The sequence below is a fragment of the Lepidochelys kempii genome, chromosome 10 (genome assembly GCF_965140285.1).
Source record: "Lepidochelys kempii isolate rLepKem1 chromosome 10, rLepKem1.hap1, whole genome shotgun sequence".
NCBI lineage: Eukaryota > Metazoa > Chordata > Testudines > Cheloniidae > Lepidochelys > Lepidochelys kempii.
Window position 1 is genome coordinate 66,909,220 of NC_136389.1, and position 23,307 is coordinate 66,932,526.

Here is a 23,307-nt window from a genome sequence, read left to right on the forward strand (position 1 = left end):
TTTTTCACACTTGCTATCTGGTCAGCCTAGGCAGGTCTGTCCCAGGGGCCCAGCCAGGTACGGAGAACGGAGAGCGCCAGGCAGGGAGGGTCGAGTTGGTCTGTCACTCCCCCTGCATGAGGGAGGAGTACAGGAGTGTTTGCGTGTAACCGCTCCCTGTGTGTGAGAGGTGTGTAGGTGTGTGTGTGTCACCCCTCCTCTTTTGAACCCTAAAGCCTTACAGATAAGAAGGTAAATAAAAAGAATCCAATTACACAGTATTTCTTTTTGGCAGGGGCTCAGTCAACTTGATGTTAATTTGAACGTTTCTACTGCATAGTTCTGATTGATTGCCATTGAACTCACTTGAATACCAGTAATTTTACCCGGTGTCCCATATTTAGCATAGGGAAATATGGTCACCCTAATTATTCATATCAACTGCAATTTTGATTCTGGTTTAAATCAGGGAATGTGAACTACATTTAAGAGGGAGGAGTGTGTGCAGGCCTGCCTGTTTATTTTTTTTTCAAGTGGGACCAATTATCCCAGCCTCACAGCCCCTCCTTTTAAAGGGCACGGGCTGACTACGCCTCCCAGGAGCATCTCCTTTTTCAATGGGCTCCACTTCCTAGGGCAACTCTTTGGCTCCTCCCCCAGGCCAAGAAACCAATCAAAAGCAGCGGCTCCGGTGACGTCTATCCCTCCCGCATACTTCTTCCCCCTCCCCGCGCTGCCCTTTAAGAAATGTCACTTTCTGTTTCGCTCCGGGTGATACAAAGTAGCGGGGGGCGGAACGTTGGGGCCCGCGGGCGGGGGCAGCGAGAGGAGCCCGCGGGCGGCGGTTCTGGCAGCCTGGCCGGGCTCTGAGCCGCCTGCCCGGGCTGGGCCATGGCGGCCGAGCCGCAGCCCGACAGCCTGGAGGGCTGGGTGGCCATCCGGGAGAACGCGTTCGCCGAGCCCGAGCCGCACAAGCTGCGCTTCCTCGTGGGCTGGAACGAGGTCGAGAGCAAGTTCGCGGTGACCTGCCACAACCGCACCCTGCAGGAGCAGCAGCGCGGGGCGGCCGGCTGGGCAGCCGGGGAAGGGGGCGAGGAGACGCCGGCTCGCGAGCAGCAGCAGAGCTGGGCCGGCCTGTTCTCGGCGCAGGCCCTGCTGGGCGTGCACCAGCAGCTGGCGGCGCTGAGCGAGCGGCTGGAGCCCTGCTTCCCCCAGCTGCCCCCAGTGCTGCCCGGCCAGAGCAGCGGCAGCCTGTGGACGCTGCTCTTCCCCAGCGGGCCGGAGCTGGAGGAGGCCGAGCTGGAGGCGCTGTGCCGCGGGCTGGAGCGCTACCTGGGGTGGGCGCTGGAGCTGTGCGGCCGCAGGGTGGTGCTGGACTCGCTCTTCGCCCAGGACCAGCAGCAGGAGGCCGAGTACTTCGAGAACCTGCACGAGTTCCGCAGGAAGGCCCTGAAGGGGCACCTGCTTGGGGCCAAGGAGGCCCTGCGGAGGGTACAGACTCCTGGGCGGGGTGTTTGGGGGTGGGGGTGATGGGACCCTGAGTGGCTGGCACTGGGACCCCCAGGGTAGGTGCCCAAGCAGGCCTGGGGATTTCTCCATGCCATTGGTATGGCACGTGCCTTTGGGGCTGTGGCACTTTCCCAGCTCCGAAGTTACCATTGGTCACCTGGTCACAGGCGCGTGGGTGAAGCCTGAACACATGGGCAACCCAGACTCTCCAGCAGGCCCCCCATGGTACGGCCTTTGGGCTGGAGGGACTAGGGGCCACACCACACGTGGTGGTTTTGGTAGGGTTAGTACAAGCCACTTGCACGCGGGGCTAGATGGACCTTTAGTCTGACGTTCATTTTCGTTTGGATTTCAGGCTAAAACTGACCAATAGCCAGACCTGCCATTTTGGTTGTTTTTTTGGGTGGGGAACATGTGAAATTCAATGGCTTTTGCTTGATCACTATCCGAAGCCATGAAACACAACCATGTGGCCTGAAAGGGACTGAGTGACTTCAGCAGTGCCTGGCGGGCTTAGCCTGATTTTGAACATAATTTTACACCTCTCTAGACCAATATCGTAATGCACTACATGGCTCTGAGCTCTACTTCTTTTTACATAGCACTTTTCATCCCCAATGTGCCTTTACAAGTTGATATACAGACGGGTCACTTATACCTCATCTCATGGTGGCTTTCACTGGAGACTAAAATGCAGTAGCTGTCTGCATGAGGCAAGGATCAGTAATACCACTAGTAGAACCTGTTCATGTGCCCTTTTGGGCTCTTAAGAGAATGTTATATGTCTGCATGAATGTGTGATGTCACTATAAGAGCAGCCACTGAAGGAGATTCATGTATTTTTGATTAGTTAGTTAACATGTCCATGAAAGACCCACACTGTTCAGTTCTTTTGGGGTGCTTCAGTTGGATCCCAACCCTTCAAATTTGGACATAGTGTAAATTTACTCCTATCCCGTAGCACTATTGATTCAATCACACCCTCCTGAAGATGCCATTTTCCTAGGCTGTGCTTCGTCAGTCAATATATACGTTGTTTTAGTAGATGACTTCCTCATTGAATCGGTAATGCATCCTCTTCCATACTGTCATCTAGTCTGATGCTAGAACGAAGTTTTAGAGTATGCAAATATGTGGATGTGACACTGTGGAATATTGGACCAGCGTTAAGCTTTGAGTTTACATGAGTAAACACTTCTATATCCAGAAATAGCTAAGCCACCAAGCTCAGGTATTCTGAATATTTGTCAGTCATTCCAAAGGCCATATCTATAAGAATATGGAATGAAAATGAGTTTCAAGTGTCCTATAATAAGTATTGTGCAAGATGCTCAAAGTTTTATATTTTTAAAATATGCCTCAGCTAAGAAAATCCACCACCTGTGCCTATAGAACATACAATAATGTCTACCAAAAATAAGAGCACAAAATAATGTTGTGAACTAATTGCCCCATAATCTTAAAACTACGTCCTCCCCAAAAAGTCTGTGAACATCTAATTTATGTATAATACCAACTGGTACATGCACGCAACTGAAGATTTTGCAGTTTGTATCTAAGTGGCCTTGTGCCTGTGCCAAATACCTGATTTATGGATGCCTAAGTGAGAGATTTTGGGCTAGTTGGTGCACAAACTAATGGTGATACAAGTTCTTACTTCCTATACGTATAAAAGCACCTTCTGAAAAACTGCCAACTATGATTCATGAACAGACAATTAAAACAACAAAAAAAGATACTTATCTACTTCAAAGCAATATTATTGAAACTCTGTTCCTTATTATGTATTATGTTAGGGTCATGTTTATATTTTCAGCAGTGTTAAGAAATCACTTTTTAAAAAATGGTTCCTAGTAACCTAGATGCAGATGGGGTATAACTCTTAAAATAGCCTTTAAAAATAATTTTCAAGACTAATTATGCTGCATCCACACAACCGTGTTTGCAGTAACTAAATTCCACTTCCTAACAGCAATAACATATGGGGGTTTTAGGACAATTACTATACTCTTTAGATGGTTAAAACAATGAGCTTTTGGCCTCATTTTTCACACAGCCTAGTGCATCATTGTTTACACAATAATTTAGATTTTTCCAGAATGATAAAGAATGTTTGTGCATTCTCCTCACAGGAGATGCTGTTTACATTTTAATAAGTAAAAAGGACTGTAACTGGATCACCAGAATCAACCTATCTGCCTCCTGACCCAATTAAAGCACAGTTGAGTCTTTCTGTTAAGTTGGAGCAAACACTGTATAAATCTGTTTCTGAACCATGCAACAGCCTTGGACTTTGGCAGGCCTTTAGCGTGCTTTGGGAACATGATGAAACCATGGCTCAGTTGCACCTATACTGCAATCTGAGACAATAATTTAGCCATGTCAGGGGATGCCTTAAACAGCACTGTTGTCTCTAGTGGCCTCACAAATTAATGCAAGTGTGAGATGGGTTGTTTATACGCATTTTAGAGGGAAGGAAATTGAGGTTCTGTTACTTTCCCCCAGGTAACAGCGGACCCCTGGAGCAGAGCCGTCAATAAAACTGTCTTCTCCTGGCTTGTCTTAAATGCAAGAGCATCCTTCTCGTGTTATAGCCAAGTCTTCCCGTTAATGGTGGTAGTTCTAGTGTAGGTGGAACTAGAAGCAAGAGTAAATATATCCTGCTTCTGTCTGCTGTGCCAGTTGGAGCTGTAATACCTTCCTTTCCCCTGTACAATGGGCCCAGCAAAGACACATGGAAATATATAGAAACTTCATCTATTTTTTGTTCCAAAGTGGAGTTCCTGCAATTATAGCAATGCCAACTGAACCGTTATAGCTAACAGTCAGCCAGACTCTATTAAAAGAAAATTAGGTCTTATAACTGGAGGGTTTTACAAAACTTAAGATGAACTAAAATGTTCTCATGAGTAGTCTTTAATATTCACTGATTATTTCCTCCCAATTATAAATGTTCACCATCAGCGACATGAAACTCCATCTCCCCCACATTGTATGTGAGAATCAGAAATGAAGGTAACCACTGTGCTTTCATTCCAACTTTGTTGTACACTTGGCTAGGACAACGGAAAAAACAGATAATTAAATTGCCAAAAGTCACTTGTGGGGAATGTGTCTTAGTTACAGCGGCCTCGTGGGGCAGCCCTATGATCTCCAACACTGTCTGGAATCTCAGCGGTACTGTGTGGCCTTGCCCCTAACATGCCCCTCCTGTGTCAGGACATGTGAGGTGTGCATTGGGGCAATTATTTCCTGTCTGAAACTGGGGCTTTTAGGGCTCTCCACCCCTTTTACCCAGAATAAAGTAGCCAGAACAGAGTGAGGATTTTCACCTTTTTCAATAGTAACGTGATCAGGTCCACATTTTCCATTTATTTTTCCTCCCTGCATAGAAGACTTCATTTCCCTGTCACATTCCTGAGTATCTCCTCTTTTTTCCTCCTTTCCACACTTTGAGGCTTGGTATCACAACCAGCATCCTTCTAGGTAAGGATGATGGTTCCCTGTGGAGCCGGTCTTAGTTTAATTGGCACGCAGACTGGGCTGTTGTCAGGTTCTCTCTTGCAACACGCACAACTGTCAAAAACTTCGGTGGTCTTTTGCCCAAGCATCCTGAAATAAGAAAAATAAATGGGGGTTACATTGTGTCATGCAAATGTCATGATTTTGTTTCTATTTTGTGAATAGTGACTAATATGCAGTGATCTATTGGCATTCTATTAAATTTTCAGTAGCACTTAAAGGCCTTAAATGAGACTGGGCTGCACATTACAGACATGTAGGAGGAGGAAGTCCCTCCCTAAAAGAATTAAAAATCAAAATACATATTATTGGCATAGTTAAGATTAAGTTAAAGGTTCATACATGCCATTCTGATACTGCAGCTTTAGGAACATAACTATAATATGCTCCAGAAGTTATCAGGAATAAAAGCCTGTATTTTTAAATGAAAGTTTGTATCTTTGTGTCTGGAGTCAGATCTCTGGATACAAAATCCACTTCTTGTTAGTAGGAGTTTAGTAGTCTTGAGGGAGGAGGGGAAGATATCCCTTATTTGTCCTTTGTGTACATGGTGTCTCATCTACTTACTGTGCAAGCCATCCATATTTATAATAGGCAATGACAAAATCATCTGTGAAAATTTAGAATTTTTTTACAATAAAAAGTAAAATGTCCTAGGCACCATTGTATAGTTATTCTTCTAATGTAACGTTCAGCAATTAGTGCCCTTACGAGTTTGTCCTTGGTGATATTTCCTGCTGGATGTAATTGCTGAATGCCTTGAGTACATCTCTTGTAAGTGGAATTTTTGACTATTTCATCTAATGATAAGTGACACATTCTTTCCACTCACGTGTGTCAATGGTGACAATACACACACACAGACAGACAAAATGCAGGCTCTGAGGTATAGCAGTGGTGCTCCTTCTGTCCATTCTCCCGATAAATGTGCATGTACTGTGGCTAATGCTAACTTACAAACCTTTTATCCATTAGGTTCTACAGAAGCATAAAAATGCTGACACAATGGTGGCTTTAATGAAGGTTTATGAAGAAGAAGATGAAGCTTATCAGGAATTAGTTACCATGGCAACACAATTCTACCAATATTTACTGCAGCCATTTAGAGATATGCGAGAACTGGCAACATTATACAGACTGGAAATCCTGGTAGGTTTTCCTTTAAGAGATCAAACTTCCTGGCATGTGATATACTCCATCTGCCCCAGTGCAATTTAGGCTATGAATTACTCAAGTATGTCCAAGATTTATATTCATTGGCTTTATTCCCAAGTTCATCAACTTGTGAGTAATGTGATAAAAACCTGAAAAATTCAAAGTTAAAGCTGACTTGTTGTTGTCAGTAGCCTGTATAAGATCCATGTGCTAAAGGCTTGAATAGCATCTCATCCACTGGCTTCCGCCAGCTTTAACTTAATGCTCTGTTTAGTTTCCTCCACTGTGGGTGTGGTGGCGGAGGTTTTTTTGTTTGTTTGTTTTTTTTTAAAGCAAAAAAACCTTCAGCTCTGTGGCATTTTTCCTGGTATTCTGAGTTTACAGGGACTTCAGCGACAAAAGAACACCAGTTGTATTAATTTTCAGAAGGACTTGTGCTCTTTATTCACTTTTGAAAATTCCAACTAATGTTAGTATTTTGTGTTTTTGTATCAGATGTGTCCTGAAATTGTATTATACTTTGAAGGAAGGCAATCGTGCATTGCTTTGATTTTGCATTTTAATACACTGTTAAAGAAATGTTAAAATAATGTCTTAGGTGGAACTAACAGGAGCAAAGTAATGCTGAGTTAAGGCTATAACATCATGATTAATTCATCATATTGGGCCTGCAAATTGAAAGTCTAAGATCAATGCACAAGGTGTTGCAGTTTCCAATGTGCTGCTTTATTTATGGTGAGATAAGTGAAGACTGCAGTTCACGGACCAAACTCTGGAAAAAAAAAATTGTTCTGTTTATGTTAAAATCTTAAATGGAATATTAGACTAGATTTCAATTGTTTTTAAAGTATTTTCAGGTTCTACACTCACACTTTTCCCCTGCCAATTTTTATGGATTTTACAAATGCACTTTCCTGCTTCTTAAATCTTTCTGTGTACCCTGTTGCTGTGTGAAAGATCCTCACAAACAGATAAGAGTGCAAAGCGCTGTCAAATGCATGAAGTAAACACGTGAGGAGAAAATAGAAAATATCACTGTAACTGAAATAGAACAGAATATATTTGAGTTATTCTTGGTCACAGATAAACATTTTCAGACAGAAGTAACTTTTTTTTAAGATGAAGGTGAACATTAAGAAATAAATGAATCCAATGTTTTTCTAACTAGCAATGCACAAGCCATTGTTATAGAACAAAGGTGGCTCTTTGGCAATGAGAACAAAAAATAGGGTAGCTTCGATTAATGAGTAGTGACTCACTTCACTACAGTAGACGTAGAGGTCATGACAACCGTCATGGCCTGCCTTTGCACAATTTCCACTGTATTGTACAGGCTGAGTTACAACACTGTCATGATTGACATTTGGTTGAAGAATAACCTCTCTTTGTAGAAATCCTTACAGATTGATAGGCTGGGCCCTAAAAGAATAGAAGCCTTGCAAAAAGAAGCTGAAGACTGGACCGAGCAAGCTGAAGAAGCGGTGTGTTCCATTCAGGACATCACTGTGAGCTACTTCAAAGAAACTGTAATGGCACTGGCAGGTAATGAGGGAGAACTTACTGAAGAGTTGTCTTTAAGGCACATATGCCCTAGTGTGACTGAGCTGTGTTCAGTACAAGACAGCAGATAGGAAGAGAACACCCTTGAACCACTTTGCAGTCCCTCCCAGCTGCACATCTTGGAGCCAGCAAGAGCCAGTCTCCAGCATAAGTAATAAAAGTGTCTGCATGACAACTTGCACCAGTTTGACTAAATTGGTTTAAACCTCACCACTGGTTAAAGCAGTGCAAGTTTGTTTGTCGGCCGGGCCTGAGATTTACAGCTGACAAGCTTCTCAACAAACAACACCTCTTACAAATATTTACTCTAATTTTTTTCGGTGCAGAGTATTAAGGATTTCATCCTGTTAATTAAATCAGAGGTTTTTTTAATGCTGTATTTAATCATGTGCATGGTGGAACTTGTGACCAAAACGTTAGACCTTTATTTATAATACAATGATTTCAGCTTTTCTAGTCCTATAAATTCAAAATAGCACAGTCAATTCATAAGTAATTCCCTCAAAATATTGAATACCATGCAGAGTTCATGCGCTCCACTGAAGACCTGAAGAAAGTTATTAGTGCCACAGCATTTATGATGCTTTGTTGCAACCCTTTAATCTGGCAGCAATGCACAAACAGATGGAACAAGATCAGAAGAGATTTGGCCAAGCCACCTGGGCGTCTGCTTCTCCAAGACTAGAACACCTGAAGTATATGTTAGCAAAAGAGACTCTTCAGCACATGAGAGCGAGAGAACTGTGCCTGAATCACAAGAGAGCTGACATCCGGAAAAATGTAAGACCCTAGCAAAGAGTGACTTGAATTCTTTTCTGTTACTCCAATGTAAGGACCTCATCCAAAGCCCATTGTAATCAGTGGCAGATGTTTAGGGTCAAAAGGCCAATTTCCGCAGAGTGGTGGAGTGCTGTGCTGAATGGTAGAACTGTTTAAAAATACCAAACCAACCATTGTTGCCTCAAACAATTTTGTGTGGGGAACCTCCCCCTTCCTCTCCCCCCAACTTATTTGACAAATTTTTAGTCGTTGTTGTTTTAAATTGAAACAAAAAAGGCTCACCTCCCCCTTTTTTTATTTTCAAAACTTCTTGTTTTGAAATTGTGGAGAAATGCACACTTCCTCCTGGTTTTTTTGTTTTGTTTTTTTGTTTTAATTACTACTCCCCCACCAAGTGTGCATGGGATGTGGGAAGAGGCGTGCTTAGAAGAAAGTTACAAATTAAAGTGTTGTTTTTACCTTTTTAAAAGAACTTTCACTTTTCAATGTTAAGATTGAGAAGTGAGGTATTTTCAGAGAGGAATAACTTATAATAATTCACGATATATTAATAGCACTGCATCAGAAATGGAAAATTTTGTGCCTTTACTAATATAAAAATTCAAAATGATACTGTCTCTAACTACTACAGTTCTCCGACTTTTTTTTATTTTCCAAGTGTAATATACTACACTGTCTCCAGTTGTTCTTAAGACCAATGCATTTGTGTTTTATAAAAGGTCCTTTATAATAGATTTCTGCATAGTGGAGAACTGTTGTTAGCCTTATTAGAGAGGGGGGGAAATTTATGAATGGCACAATATTCTATTAATTTAAAAAAATATTTGTGATGCAGAGTCATGCATACCGGGTGGTATTTTTATTGGGCAGAGCTTTTCATCAGTAAAATCCACAATAGACCACTGGAAATAATTAACTACTATTGTATTATCTCTGATCAGTGTGTGGAGCACTGATTCACAGCACTTGTTTGGCCATTTTTGTTGTATTTCGTTTTGAAATAACACAGGCTTTGGGTTTCAGTCCTTGATCTTGATTCTGTCTTGTAAAATCAAATGCTGCACATGCATGTCCAAGCAAGCAATGTGATACAGGCCCTTGTGACTGGAGGTCATGTACAGACCTTTAAAATTCAAAGCTTTGCTTTTTAAGGACCCGATCAAAAGACTCACCTTGACTTTGATACATTTTGCATGAGGCCCTAAGAGATTTTTTTCTTTAAATGAATGGTTAACAGGAACTCCTGGTTAATGAGATTCTATTTTACCTCTTTCAGTTTCTGCTTCAGAAAACCAACCATCTCTGTCTAAAGCATTTGTTGTGCCCATCGCTCTGGTAGCTAAGCACATGTCATTGTGGTCAGAATTTTTGCACGTGATGACTGTGCCCAGTCATGTCCCTTAGATCTACACACAAAGCAGCTGTGTTTAGTAGGCATTGGAGTTAAAGAAGTGTTAACAAAAACAAAACATATACAAAAAGTGATGAACAGTCCAACTAAACATACCTTAATTGCTCATCATTCAGTCTCTTGGAACTTGTGATGTCATCATTTCTCTAGCTCTCCAGTTGCCATAGAGAGTTGTCCTGGGAAGATTTTAATTACTAAAGGAGAAAAAACAAGCTGGAAAAAAACCTGTTTAGGTTGGTGGGATTTTTTTATCTATATAATAAGATTCCAGGATTGTCACTGTGTCTCTCTGAAACCTAAAATGTCAGTTGAGTCAGTCAGTGAGAAGCAATGAAACAGCTACAAGCATGGCTGAGAGTTCTTTTAGTTCAGAGTATACCAGATTTAATCACCACTGGGATTTGTGGTTTGTTACTGTCCAATTTTTAAGTTCTCAGCCATTTTCAACTCTTTTTTACACACGACTTGACAAATTCCACCCATGCAACAGCACAGGCTTTCAGCTATAGTTTATTTATACATTGCACACAGTTCTTTCAGTTGGTCTTCATTCATTCATAAATAAGTGACAAAAAAAGGGCCCAGAGCTATGTCTCATGTCTCCCTTTTGCTGGCCACCTTTAGAATCAACCATCTGTTCTCAGTTGAAATGACTAAGTAGTCAGTCTGTTGTTTTTACTCCTGCTGTTTTCATCTGCATGTTAGCGTATAAAGCTAACCTTGGAGTGTGTCTGTGTGTATTCTCTCCCCGATTCTTTGTTTTTTTTCTCTTGTTCGGAAACATACAGATGGAAAACCTTGATGAACAAGAGGAGAATATAGCTCTAGTAGAGAAGCTGGAAATAGAGTATTATGAAACCCAACTGGAATTGTATGATGTACAATTTGAGATACTTAAACATGAAGAAATGCTGCTTATTACACAGCTGGACACTTTAAGGAGACAGATAAAAGGTAAGAAAGAAAATCATGGTTTAAAGAAAAGCAGAAAGCCAAACGTTCTAACACAGAGGTGCACACATCCTATTAAAAAATAACAGATCACCCTTACTTGGCTCTTGATTCCAAGGGAGCATTACTGGATTTTCTTGGTGCTGAAGCAACTTTTGATTTGTTGCCTTAATAAGCAAATTTGGTAACACTTTTTGATAAATAGACATTAAGGGCCCACATTGACAACTTACTGTCTTAACTGCCTCTGTGTTGTGTGTGCGCATCTGTTTTGCATGTATAAAACAAGTAACTGTATGTGCATGTGTGTCTCTGGTCCTACAATTACCTGTTTTGTGCGTACAGACTGACAAAATTAAGGAAACCCATTAACAATTGGGTCCTAATATTGAAAGTGTCGAACTGCAGCTGAATTACAGTAAATCTGCAAAACACAAAATATTAAAACCAAAAAGAAGTGATAATAATTTGATACTTCTCAAGTACTGATGCATTCTTGTTGTTTTTGTAAACTACTGTATATGTTTGACACACCGTGTTAGACATTTCTCATGTTCATACCAATCCATGTTAAGTATTCTCCATTATTTGTAAGTACAGCATCAGGTGAAATAATGTTGTCCATTGTTGTTTAGTAGTAGAATCAACTGCTTAATGTTTTGTCTCATGACACTTGTTAGTTTGCCACGAGACTCCAATCAGTGAATGAAAAGTTTTACACGTTATCCTAAAAAAGAAGACATTTTAAATAGGAAACCAAGTGATGGCAAGAGTGGGAGCATAAGCTTGATCCTGCAAACACGAGTAGCTTTACTCATGGGAGTCAAGTGACATGTGTGCATTAAGTGTTTGCAGGATCAAGCTGAATATATGTAAGAGTACTCCGCTTTGTTTAAAATTGTTCTGTCTAACAAATTACTACTTGTCTTTTACAATGGTTTTTAAGGTGTCATTAGCTCTCGAAGTATTTAAACATTTAAGGAACTCTGGAGTTCTCTTTTCTTTTTTTAAATGCTGACTGCCTTTCTAGAGAAACAGGATGAAGTTGTTTACTATGATACCTGTGAAAATCCTGAGGAGCTCCAGGTCATTGAGCAGACAGGGGGACAACATTGTGCTTGCTCATCAGAAATCTCTAAGCTGAGGCTGAAGACTCAGCGGCTGGAGGCTAAACGTGGGACTATCTGTGCGAGACGAGCCTACCTCAGGAACAAAAAAGTAAATGTGCTCCTGGAGCTGTGCAGTTTCTTTAGTTCATGCTACAAGTCCTGCTTGCTGAGGAATAGATGGAAAACAATGAGGGAAGCTTTGGGAGGAGGAGTATACAGGACAGTATGTGACTAGGTACTGGGTCTCGTCAGGAGGCAGGGGTTTGAGACCGCTTCATGCTCCACTGATCCTGGGTCAGCTCTGGGACAGTCTCCCATGATACGTTAGAGTTGCTCTAACTTACACTGGCTGCTGATGACCCCAAGGGGTTGATAGACACCTGAAGTTACTAGAGTGCAGTGAAGTCCCGGCCAGATCCCTTGCCAGACGATGGAAGGAGTATGGGCTAAGAGCAGTAACACTGTCTCTGTGTCACCAGAGGATCCACCTACATGGGGGAGAATCCTCCCTTGGCTGGCTATGCCAGGTTTAGGCTGCTTGTTCCCTGGCAGTATGGCAGAAAGCAGCCAAAGGGCAGGAGAGAATCTGGCCCAGACTGTCAAGACTGCAGGTACAAACAACAAATGCAGTGCCGTGGTTCCTTCTTTAGCTTTGAGGGCGATGGTCATTCGGAAGGGAGTTGCTGCTGCAAATCTGTCCAGCCTTTTCATTTCGGTGGGTTTTTTGTTCACTCACTGTTTCGTATTTGTGTTAGTTGCAGTGAGAGCAGCACAGTGGAAAGACAATGAGGTCACAATTGGCCCTCACAGCCCTCAAAGCTTGCTGGGATGCATTTGGTTCGTTTACACCCATGTAACCATACTGAACTATATTCAGAAAACAGAGTTTGTCCTATCTGTCCAGCTTCCTATCCCCCTCTAGACTGAGCCATAAGAATGGCCATACTGGGTCAGACCAAAGGTCCATCCAGCCCAGTATCCTGTCTGCCGACAGTGGCTAGTGCCAGGTGCCCCAGAGGGAGCGAACCTAACAGGTAATGATCAAGTGATCTCTCTCCTGCCATCCATCTCCACTCTCTGACAAACAGAGGCTAGGGACACCATTCCTTACCCATCCTGGCTAATAGTCATTAATGGACTTAACCTCCATGAATTTATCTAGTTCTCTTTTAAAGAAGAGCTAGAAGAATCTCTTTAGAGATACGCCTGGAAAACAGCATCTCTTGTGACCACTTCCTTGGCAAAGAACATATTTTGCTTCTGTTTTCATTCACTTAATTGCTCTCTTTCTGTTGTTTAACATTGAGGCCAAACCCCAGCTGATTTGTGAATGCCTAACCGACCGCATGGATAAAATCCTCCATGTGGACAGTGACAAATAAATGACTGAATGGTGAATCGGGCAGAATATAATGAGCCTGTGTCTTCTCTGACCTGTTCCTGTTGAAGAGTATTGTACTGTTAAACGTTCCCCGTGCTATATGTGCATGATTCATCTGTAATTTTATATATAAGAAATGTTGCGAGGCGGGGTGTCAAGTGGAGGGAAATAGAGGGAGTTTCCATGTAACTTATAATCCCGATTCCTTCCGTGTGTCTCCTCCCTCACATCTCCGCCATCCCTCTGGCTGAGGCCAGGTGGATACAGTTTCTTCAGCGCTCATCAGTGCTGTTTTTGAATGGATTGCAGGGGAGAGAAGCAATGTAAGATGCCCCCCTCCCATGAAAGGCTGAACATGCTTCCTCTGTAGCATTCCTTAGCCCAGTCTGCCAGCTCAGGGCAGTGAAAGACTAAGACCCTGATCCAAACTCCACTGAAGTCAGTGCAAAGATTCCTACAGACTTCCATTCTTAGGGCCTGATGCATTGTCTGCTGAACTTGGGACTCCTACATGGCAGGACAAGGCAAGGCCCTATGTAATGGACCTTTCAACTCCTCTGGTAGCACAGATTTCACACACGCACTTCTTAAGTGAACTAACTAAGGTTTGCCTGCGTTATGCTGTTCCACCAGGATCAGTGCGAAGAGAGCCACCGGTTTAGACTACAGCAGGCACAAGAAAACACAAAACGCTTCCATCAGCATCACAGCATCCAGCTAGTGAGTACAAAAAAAGGAACATTTCTTGCAGAGACTGTGTAGCTGCACATTTGCATGCATACCTGTTTACTTGCTTGTCTTTAAATGCAGAAAAGAGACAAGATGAAAGAGGAAGAGAAAAAGAAAAAAGCTTGGATAAGCCAGGAACGCCAGAAAACACTGGAGAGGCTAAAAACATTCAAAGAGGCAAGTACCGTAAATAACGTACTAACATGTTAAAAAGAGATGTATGACTATGAAGACGCCATGTAAGTTAATGTGAGTGGACAGGGGAGGGAAAGAGTCCTTCCTCTTAAATATAGTTTAGTCACTAGACCTTTACAACATTCTTTAAATATCATTGAGCCACTTTTGTAACACTATTGTGGACTCTCGTACTTTACCCCGGAGAGGGTAAGAATAGTATTGCAGTGGCTTTTGCTCACTATGAACAGAATTTAAGGCAACAGCTTTTCCTTTCTTCCTCCTACCCCCTAAGAAAACCTCCACAATCACTTATCTGCATCTTTGCTTAAGAAATAGCCTTATAGGGAGGGTTAAGCTGCTCTCAGGAGGCATGTGTCATTCCCATACATGCCAATGGGCACTTGGCAGATGGAGTGGAGACCTGACCCTTAGTGAAGACAGTAAAGTTGATACAGTTGTGGAGAATTCAGGTGTTAAGAAGAAATGTGGCACATGTATCTCAATATTTGGTTTTCATGTTCTGGTGCACACATAAGCCTGATTTGTGTGTATGCACTGGGCACACAAAAGTGGGCATGTGAGTTTGAAAATCTGGACTAAAATGTCTTGAGTATCTTGTGATGGTAACCACAATTGACATAGGACACGTCTGAAGCTATAAATGTTTGCTATTACCTATACCTCTATTCTGTTCAGTGACTAGTATGCAGAAGTACAGTAAACTGTTTACTGAGTTGTAAGTTAAGGACTTCTAAACCCCTGGCTCTCAGTGTTTAAATGGACAATCTGAGAGAAGAACATGTGTGTAGGATAGTAGTGGATGGTCTTTAGCATTTCTGACCATTGAATACTGAGTGAAATCATTAAGAATTAATCCATCATGATCCATTTGCTGAGTTAGGTGAAGAATAAAACATATACATATATATGTATGCACACACATTCTTGCAGTTAAGCGTGAATTAAGGTACATCTCACTTTGAGTTTTTTGTTTTGTTTTTACTTAAGAAAGCTAATCATTAGAGTTTTCCTTTCTTGTAAGAACCTGAAATCTCATCTTCTCACCCTCCAGATGGAACCATCTCACATTGTTACCCTTTTAAGTAGTTTGCCTATGGTTATGTAAAACCTAGCAAAGAGAAGATAGTCTTCCCCATTTTGTTTAATTAGAATACGTGGAACATACTCCTTTCCCCCACTTGTGGGAGGCTAGGCTGGAAATCAGGCTCGGTATCTAATTTAAATCTCACTCCTTTTAAAACTGTAAACACGTCTGCTTATTTTTACAGGAAAGACAAAACCTCTTGTTTGTGACACCCACATTAGTTTCCATAGCAAGGATTTTTGCTATCAAAGTGGTTATTTTAGTCCACTTGTATAAGTTAGCACCAGGTTGAGAGAGAAGGGCCAGAGAACCTGTGACAAGCACTAGTGTTGTAAAGCAGTGGCTCTCAACCTCTCCAGACTGCTGTGCTCCTTTCAGGAATCTGATTTGTCTTGCGTACCCCCAAGATACACCTCACTTAAAAACTACTTGTTTACGCAATCAGATATAAAAATACAAAGGTGTGTCAGTACGCTATTACTGAAAAATTGCTGACAGTCTCATTTTTACCATACAATTATAAAATAAATTAATTGGAATGTAAATATTGTACTTACATTTCAGAGTATAGGTTTCAGAGTAGCAGCCATGTTAGTCTGTATCCGCAAAAAGAAAGGGAGTACTTGTGGCACCTTAGAGACTAACTTCACGAAACCTTATGCTCAAATAAATTTGTTAGTCTCTAAGGTGCCACAAGTACTCCTTTTCTTATTTCAGTGTATCGTATATAGAGCAGTATAAACAAGTCATTGTATGACATTTTAATTTATACTGACTTTGCTAGTTCTTTTATGTAGCCTGTTGTAAAACTAGGTAAATATCTAGATGAGTTGAGTACTCCCTGGAAGACCTCTGCGTACCCCCAGAGGTACATGTACCTCTGGTTGAGAACCTCAGTTGTAAAGGGATGCAACATTATTAAGTCAAGAGAGCAGACCCACCCTGACTGTGGTCTCATCTCCCAAGGCTTCCCATCTCAATTGCAACAATGTTTGTTCTTTAGTCACCTCCCTGCTTTATCCCAAAGTGTGACAAATCAAAAAAACAAGGTTTTTCTCTTGCATGGCTTGTGTGTCTGGTATTGGCTCCTGCATGCAGTCTTTTCCTCGGCATACATTGTTTTTACCAATACGATGGGGATGTTAACTCCTGACTTCTCATTTTCTTTGCAGAAGTGTCCAGCTGAGTTTGTGCTAAAAACATCTCTGTCGCAGCCTCACATCCCCAAGCAGCCGCAAGGTATTTCCCGTCCGACTCCAGCGCTGTCCCCTCAGCCTGTATCAATAACTCGCCCATCCCCAAAGCAGCTGAAAAGCACTCGGCCAGCACAAGCCAGAGGTTTAAAAGCAGCATGTGGGAATATCCCAGCAGACATCCCTGTCCAGATTTTTGTTCCTGCCGGTGACCCAAAGCAACAAAAGCAGAATGAGGGGCTGATTCTGCCACCACTGCCGCCGCCTCCTCCTCCTCCACTTCCGGTCTGCCAGCCTCTGCCCTTAAAGACACCAGTGACAACCAGAGACCAGCTGCTTCCCCTCAACAGGGAGGGCTCTATGGAGAGTGCCGCAGCACGGAGACTAGATGACTCATCCAAAAGATCTGTAAATAATTGTACAGGTAACTACACTAATGCTGACTGATCTTTTCCTCCTCCTTTGGCATTCTGACCTCTCGCCCAGCCTCTTGAAGTAAGGAGTATTGTTGCAGGAAGCAGAGGTTCTCCACAACTACTGTCTCTGCTGTGGGCTAGGAAAATCTTCAATAACTCTGCTCCCAGAGACAAGGGCCATTACCATGGACCTCTCAATGAACCAGCTGTCAATATATGCGTTTCTCCTGCACTTGTCCACCCACGCCAAGATTTTCAGCAGTGACTAGTGATTTTGAGGCATCTCAAAGGGACCTGACTTTCAGAGGATGGGTGCTCAGTGCTTTCTGGAAATCACTGTCAAAAGTTGGGCTCCCAAGATCACTGGTTACTTGAAAATGATGTTGGCTTCAGTCTCTGCTAAAATGACAGTTCCGCTCTTGCTTCGCATGCCAGAAGTGTAACTATTAACAGCTTCTTTTAAAAATTAATATAAACAATTCTTATTGCCAGTTCTGCAGTTCAGATATAATGATCCAAATTCACCACCTGCTCTTCCTTTCATATGAACCCAAACTCCCATTGACTTCTGGGGAGTGGTTCTGGATCTACAGTGGCACTTTTAGCATCGTACGTTGGGCAGAACCCTTTTCTCCCAAACAAGCTCTTGCCATAATCTTAGGAGAAGGCATGTGTGTGTTAAGATTCGTGACACACTCAGGCAGACTGCAGCATTGGGCAGCTTTGTATTCCCAGTAATCCTGCACTTTAATGTTGACTGTTTATGCAATATGAATGTTTACTGTACTCTGATGTTACCCAAACTCTGAGCTTATGGGGTTCCATGTTTGTGTGACCAGTTGAGATTTGCTTGGCTTCCAAGTAAGAGTTACTGTAAGTGGTTCTGTACAAACTCCACCCAGGGTCTGAAAGTCAAGTTGTCTGTTTTTCTAGATCGTTCATTGGTCACAGGAAAAGTTCCTGCAATCAAGTTCTGCTCTGTGTGACACCATTGTCCTCCTTGATGGGGTTGCACAGGTGTAACCAAAGGCTGACTTTTGCTGTTGGAACTTAATTAACAGTTCTGACCAATGTCTGAGAACATAACTCAGCAAACCCCCATAACTGTGTTGGACACTTTTTGCGAACAGGCTTATTTTTGTAACTAAAGTAAGTAGATACGATATTTTGAGTACTCCCAGGGAACAGATGTAAGTAGGAAGACAGCAGTTCTACAATGACGCTTTACAGAGCTGCACTGCACTTCCAGTGAAGCAATTCCTTAAATGTGGTGCACACCTTTCCTTTTTCAAAATATTCACAATACATCTGTCCAACCATTGTAATCACTCAGTTCACCACAGGCAGGACTGCCTGTTCAGTGTCTTCAGTTCTTCCAAGGTGCTGTGAAAAGTTGTCTTAGCTGCAGGTCCATAGACCAGTAGGGTAAGACTTCAGTCAGTAATGTCATGGGATAAATGCTGCCCATAGATGCATGCATGTGGCTGTGATTGGCATCAAGAATTGCATGCAAGAGAAGAATTTTGATCTTTTTCTATAGGAACTGCTTTGCTAAAATCATTCACAGCTAATAATGCTCTATTATTTTTGCATAAACAAAGCCTTGGGTTTTCCAGCTTTAACTACTCAAACTATACATTTTTGATACGTTCAAAAATTAAAATTCAGAAAAGTTGTCGCTTAGAAGTTGTTTAATCTTACATTTCTTTAAAGAAAAAAGCCAGCATTTTAATTGCTGTAATAGTATCCAAATGAACACTGGGGCATTCTGATAAGGTCGCACTAGCAACTTGTTTATGAAGCTCCACTTAGCTATTCAAAACCTTTGCATGTAAAATATGCCTGCATAGATTCTTAATATGGAAGGCTTTCATACAATTTAATTCAGATTTTTGGAAGAGTACAGTATTTAGATAGATTTGTATGCAGCACATATGATATTTGGACTCTCACAAATTAGCTCTAAAGTATTAGCATGCTTTCCTTTTAAAATGCTAACAGTAAAATGAGCACCTGTCTTAACATTATCAATCTAAAAGGCCTTTTTAATCAGGCAGTGTGTCTTCATCAGCAGACTTAGTTTAAATTTGACTTAGAAGGGTGTGTATGAAGTAAAATTAGTTTTTGCTGAGTCCTTACCTGGCATCTGCAGTTCAGTGTCCCAAAGGACTGCACAGAGTTCAGTACTGTATTACATTCTCAGTACAGTGTGTGAAGAATTAGTCACACAGCCTTCATTGTAGTGCACATGAAGAAGTACTCCCGACTGTGAGCAGCTCAGCAGAGGGCTTGGGCCTATTGATGTACGGAGACTGCCTCTCTTGAGTGCTAGAAAAGGAGACCTCCCCCTTGCTGATTGAGTCTGAGGTCATCAACAAAAAGTCCAACAAAAGAAGAGAAACATGAGCTGATGCCAGAGTACTAAGAAAATAGGAGAGAAGCATGTAGCCAGAAACTTGCACAATGTGATCCTTAAGTTCAGAAACTAACACTCAGCATTTAAACCATGTTTTCACTCAGATCTGAGTTATTTTCAAAATTAACACACAAAAGATCCCCCTGCTTGCTTAGAACCTGATCCAGCTCCCACTGGGGTCAATGGCAGTACTCCCATGACCTTCACAAGTGCAGGAGGATCGAGCCCTTATGCTGTAACCTTCATCTGTTTTTTTATCTTCCTTGAGGAAAAACACAATTGGCAGTTACAGCAGGCATCAAAGCAAGCAGGGGGAAACTAGATTGGTTCTCGTACAGAATAGCTTTTTTGTGTTCAGCAATATTATTTTTAAAACATGTAGACGTAAAACTGTAATGAAAAATGTGTCTTCCGTTGTGTATAATTTCTCCTCAGGCACAGCACACGAGCTTGTGTACTGACGAAGGGGGCTAGATTCTCAACTCAAGAGCTTTAGCTGCCCAATTCCAAATATTGTGAGTGACATGGTTGAAGCCCAGGACAATCTATGCCAGAACTGACAGTACTTTCCCCTTAAATCTCTGCTAGAGAAAAAAGAAAATAACGTAAACAATCTTACAGGGTTTCATATCCCCCCACGCTAGCTATTTTTGTCCTTCTGAGTATAATAATTTGATTTGATCTGTCATAGGATCCATGGATGAAGTTTTGGCTTCTTTAAAACGTGGTGAAGTTCTTCTTCGTAAAGTGGAACAGCCCAGTTTGTCACCTTCAGATGCCTCTATAAAAGACAGCATCCTCTCTGCTATACGGCAAGGAGTTAAGCTAAGGAAAGTGAATCAAGATTCCAAGAAAGCTATCAGTAAAGGATCCGACAATGAACTGGAGAGAAGCATAAAGGCAGCCATCCAGAGAATTAAAAAAGTGTCTGCTGACTCTGAAGAGGATGAAAATAGTGATCACAATAATGGAGAATGGGACAGTTAACTGATTTAGAGCAAGAGATGTATTGACTGGAATGTTGTCTTCATCAGTTTGCACACTTTAGAAGCTGCATTCTGTCTTTGGAAAAATGAATGCGTGCGCATGCACAGGAGAACTAATCCCATGATAGTTCAAAAGCTCCTGTATATTATTTTAAACAGTCCTGTTGATTCTTTGCAGAGGTTAAGTATTTTTTGTTGATACAGGCAAAGCATAGGTTTAAAATATATTCTCATGTCTTAACAAGAGATTCCAGCTCACTCAGGCAGACTGTGTAGCTACAGGGAGCTAAATCCAGGAACACAATCTCCAGATTACTTTGTGGTGCTGACTACTGCATAGTCAATAAAAAAGCGACCGCAAACTTTTTTTAATAATGAAAATTAACAGAAAATCTACTTCAGACTCAAAAAAGAAAAAAAAATCCTGGCATTGAAAAGGCAAAAACAAATCCAGAGAGATCATTTTAAAGCAGTTCGAAATTCTTCACATTGTTATCTCCAGAGCCTGTTTTCCTTGAACTCTGTATTGTCCATAATACAGATTACTCTCAACATTTGTGAATAAGGGCTTTGCTACTCATTAGTAAATAACAATTTACCATGACATTATAAGGCCTGCGCTAGGGAAGGACTCAGTACTCATGGTTAAGGCTGCGAGTCTGTCACGGAATCATGGATTCTGTGAATTTCCAGGACCTCTGTGACTTCTGCAGTGGCATGTGCAGCTGGCCTGGGGACCACCTGGGCAGCTCGGCTGGTCCCTGGACCAGCCACACCAGCTGGGGCAGTCTTGGGCCATGGTGCCCCTCCTCCCCCAGCAACAGCAGCAGGAGTTTTTTGGAGGGGGCTCACGGCTGAGGCAGGGGTTTGGGGTGCAGAAGGGGTGAGGGCTCTGGGTGGCGCTTTCTTGGGGGGGGGCTCCTAGGCAGAGGCACGGCCAGGTGGCTCCATGCACTGCCTTCCGCCCATAGGCGCTGTCCCTGCAGCTCCCATTGGCAGCGGTTCCCGGCCAATGGGAGCTGCCCCGCAGGCACTCAGGGCAGGGGCAGCGTGCAAAGCTCCCCTGGCCGCGCTTCCACCTAGGGGCCACAGGGACATGCCGGCTGCTTCCAGGACCCGAGCCAGCCCCTCTCCCCCAGCACCCAAGTTTTAGTCAGGGATATATAGTACAAGTCATGGACAGGTACCAGGCTGTGAATTTTTGTTTACTGCCAATGACCTGTCCATGACTTTTACTAAAAATACCGTGACTAAAACGTAGCCTTACTCATGGTTGCAAAGAGGAATGTTGGATATTGAAATAAGCACTACTGTATTAAATTACTGAAAGTTTGTTTCAGCAATGAGCTAAGAAAATAATGTGCTTTCAAACGTACATGATTGTGTTTCTTTTTAATGCTTAAAGTGTTTTGAAGCACAATGTTTTTAATACTCCAGCAATCATAGTGAATTGTTGGCATAGGAGAGGATGCCAAAATAGTTTATGTACTGCGTTTTCTGGGATCCGGAAGTGTAATACGGTGCTGTTGCACTTCTATGTGGGGAAAATGAGACTTTTTATATCTGTGCTTATAATTTTATAGTAGTTGAATCAGCCTGATAATAAGTGGCAAGTATTTACATTATGCCTGGAACCCAACTATTAAAAAAATACAACTAAACTATATTTATAGACCTTATTTTATCTTGGGTTGATGATGATACGTACAAATGAATCAAGTTTTGTTCTTGGGGCTTCTACTGGACTTTGATTAAAAGCAAAACCTTACACTACAGATGGGATATCGTTTATCCTCATTTTTAAAACTACCGATAGTTTCATGTAAGTTACTGATTCCTTATTTCCTTCAATGCAAAGCTTTAAGCCTGGTGCCTCAAAATTTTTGACAACTGCCTTTTTTGTAGTAAGTGGCAACCTTACAATGATTGTGCTCTGCCACAATAAGGGCAGCTAAATGCCCTTGCTTTCTCAAAGATTTTTGTATTGTAATTTGGTGGCAAATGCGGAAGGATGGTAGCCTTAACTCCTTGTTCTTCTGCCATGGAGACTGGTGATGTAGCTCTGAACAAGAGCCACAGGACACCACGTTAATGGAAGCTGTTGACGATTCAGCAAGGCAAAACTACTGCAATTGGGGTGAAGAGGAGGGGAGTGGGATCTTCAATAAGGATGTTGAGTGGGGAGAAAGCTAAAGAAGTTTGACTTTTCACAAATCTCTTGCATTTTTCAAAAAGTTCTTAGAGTCTAGGTGGTTTTTGAAAAACAGCTTATAAAATTCTTTCTCCTTTTTTTTTATAAAGTTAAAAGCATTTGAGTTATATCCCATTATGCCCTAGAAGGTTCTAAATCTGGGTTGAGGCATCATGCGACAACAAGAGATGCCGGCTTTGTGAAATCTAGGCCTATATATACTAAGCAGCAAACAACAGCTTGGTGGAGGGGGAACTACTAAAGGCAACTGGTAATGACTCCAGCTGATGAAAATATTGGCATGCCACATCTGTGCAGATGAGTTGATTTGTTTTTCAGTATTATTATGGCGGACAAAAAGGTACCAGCTTCAGCTTAATTTGTTGTTTTTAAACAAAGAATATCCGGGGCATTGTTAGGAGCAACAGAATCTCCCACTCTGGAAAGGTTCTTTTATCAAAACAAGTCACTTACACACTTTGGATCATAGATGTAGCTGGTGTGAATGGATGTAACCCCACTTGATTTCAATGCAGCTATCTGATTTGCAGGTAGCTGGGGATCTGGTCCTTTGCTTTTCTTATTAATCTAACAACTGTGAAAGTTACTCCAGCCAATGGTTAACAGTCATATCCTCTTGTCATACCTTCTCCCTTTCACTTTGTTATAGCAAGCACAAACTTACATAAAGGGAGGTGCCTCACTTAAGCTTGTGTCCTACTCTAGGGTCTGGCGTT

At 42.1% G+C, this 23,307-nt stretch overlaps 2 protein-coding genes and 1 long non-coding RNA gene across 6 annotated transcripts in view; 1 reads left to right on the forward strand and 2 right to left on the reverse strand.

The window, feature by feature from the left end:
• The window catches only part of FSD2 (fibronectin type III and SPRY domain containing 2), a 37,618-nt gene extending 36,746 nt beyond the window's left edge, over nucleotides 1–872 (reverse strand). The window contains exon 1 of the mRNA XM_073304654.2: nucleotides 734–872. Within this exon, the coding sequence (XP_073160755.2) occupies nucleotides 734–872 (139 nt within the window). The remainder of the gene's footprint in view (nucleotides 1–733) is intronic.
• WHAMM (WASP homolog associated with actin, golgi membranes and microtubules) lies at nucleotides 710–22,040 on the forward strand. Of its 3 annotated transcripts, XM_073304044.2 has the most exons (11): nucleotides 711–1,470; nucleotides 2,091–2,201; nucleotides 5,986–6,159; nucleotides 7,557–7,707; nucleotides 8,336–8,505; nucleotides 10,705–10,870; nucleotides 11,898–12,085; nucleotides 13,991–14,077; nucleotides 14,168–14,263; nucleotides 16,541–16,985; nucleotides 20,085–22,040. In XM_073304044.2, exons 1-11 carry the CDS (start codon nucleotides 871–873, stop codon nucleotides 20,378–20,380), a joined length of 2,484 nt encoding a protein of 827 aa, XP_073160145.2. In that variant the 5' UTR covers nucleotides 711–870; the 3' UTR covers nucleotides 20,381–22,040. The 3 variants fall into 3 exon arrangements, with proteins under 3 accessions (XP_073160146.2, XP_073160145.2, XP_073160147.2); XM_073304045.2 differs by lacking the exon at nucleotides 13,991–14,077 and having other exon boundaries at nucleotides 710–1,470; XM_073304046.2 differs by lacking the exon at nucleotides 2,091–2,201 and having other exon boundaries at nucleotides 712–1,470.
• Nucleotides 4,397–16,954, reverse strand: LOC140894987 (uncharacterized). 2 transcript variants are annotated; one of them, XR_012154018.2, is made up of 3 exons: nucleotides 16,310–16,954; nucleotides 10,013–10,110; nucleotides 4,397–5,100 (listed from the first exon to the last, which is right to left on the reverse strand). It is a non-coding gene; the product is annotated as an uncharacterized LOC140894987 (long non-coding RNA). The 2 variants fall into 2 exon arrangements; XR_012154017.1 differs by lacking the exon at nucleotides 16,310–16,954 and adding an exon at nucleotides 15,926–15,994.
• Nucleotides 22,041–23,307: the final 1,267 nt, after the last annotated feature.

What these genes read in the sequence shown, in the direction of transcription:
- WHAMM (XM_073304044.2), top strand. Translation starts at nt 871, where the DNA reads ATGGCGGCCGAGCCGCAGCCCGACAGCCTGGAGGGCTGGGTGGCCATC. An exon ending in TTTAAGGAGACAGATAAAAG is followed by an intron (nt 10,871 to 11,897) that starts GTAAGAAAGAAA and finishes CTGCCTTTCTAG; the next exon opens with AGAAACAGGATGAAGTTGTT. An exon ending in GGCTAAAAACATTCAAAGAG is followed by an intron (nt 14,264 to 16,540) that starts GCAAGTACCGTA and finishes TTTTCTTTGCAG; the next exon opens with AAGTGTCCAGCTGAGTTTGT.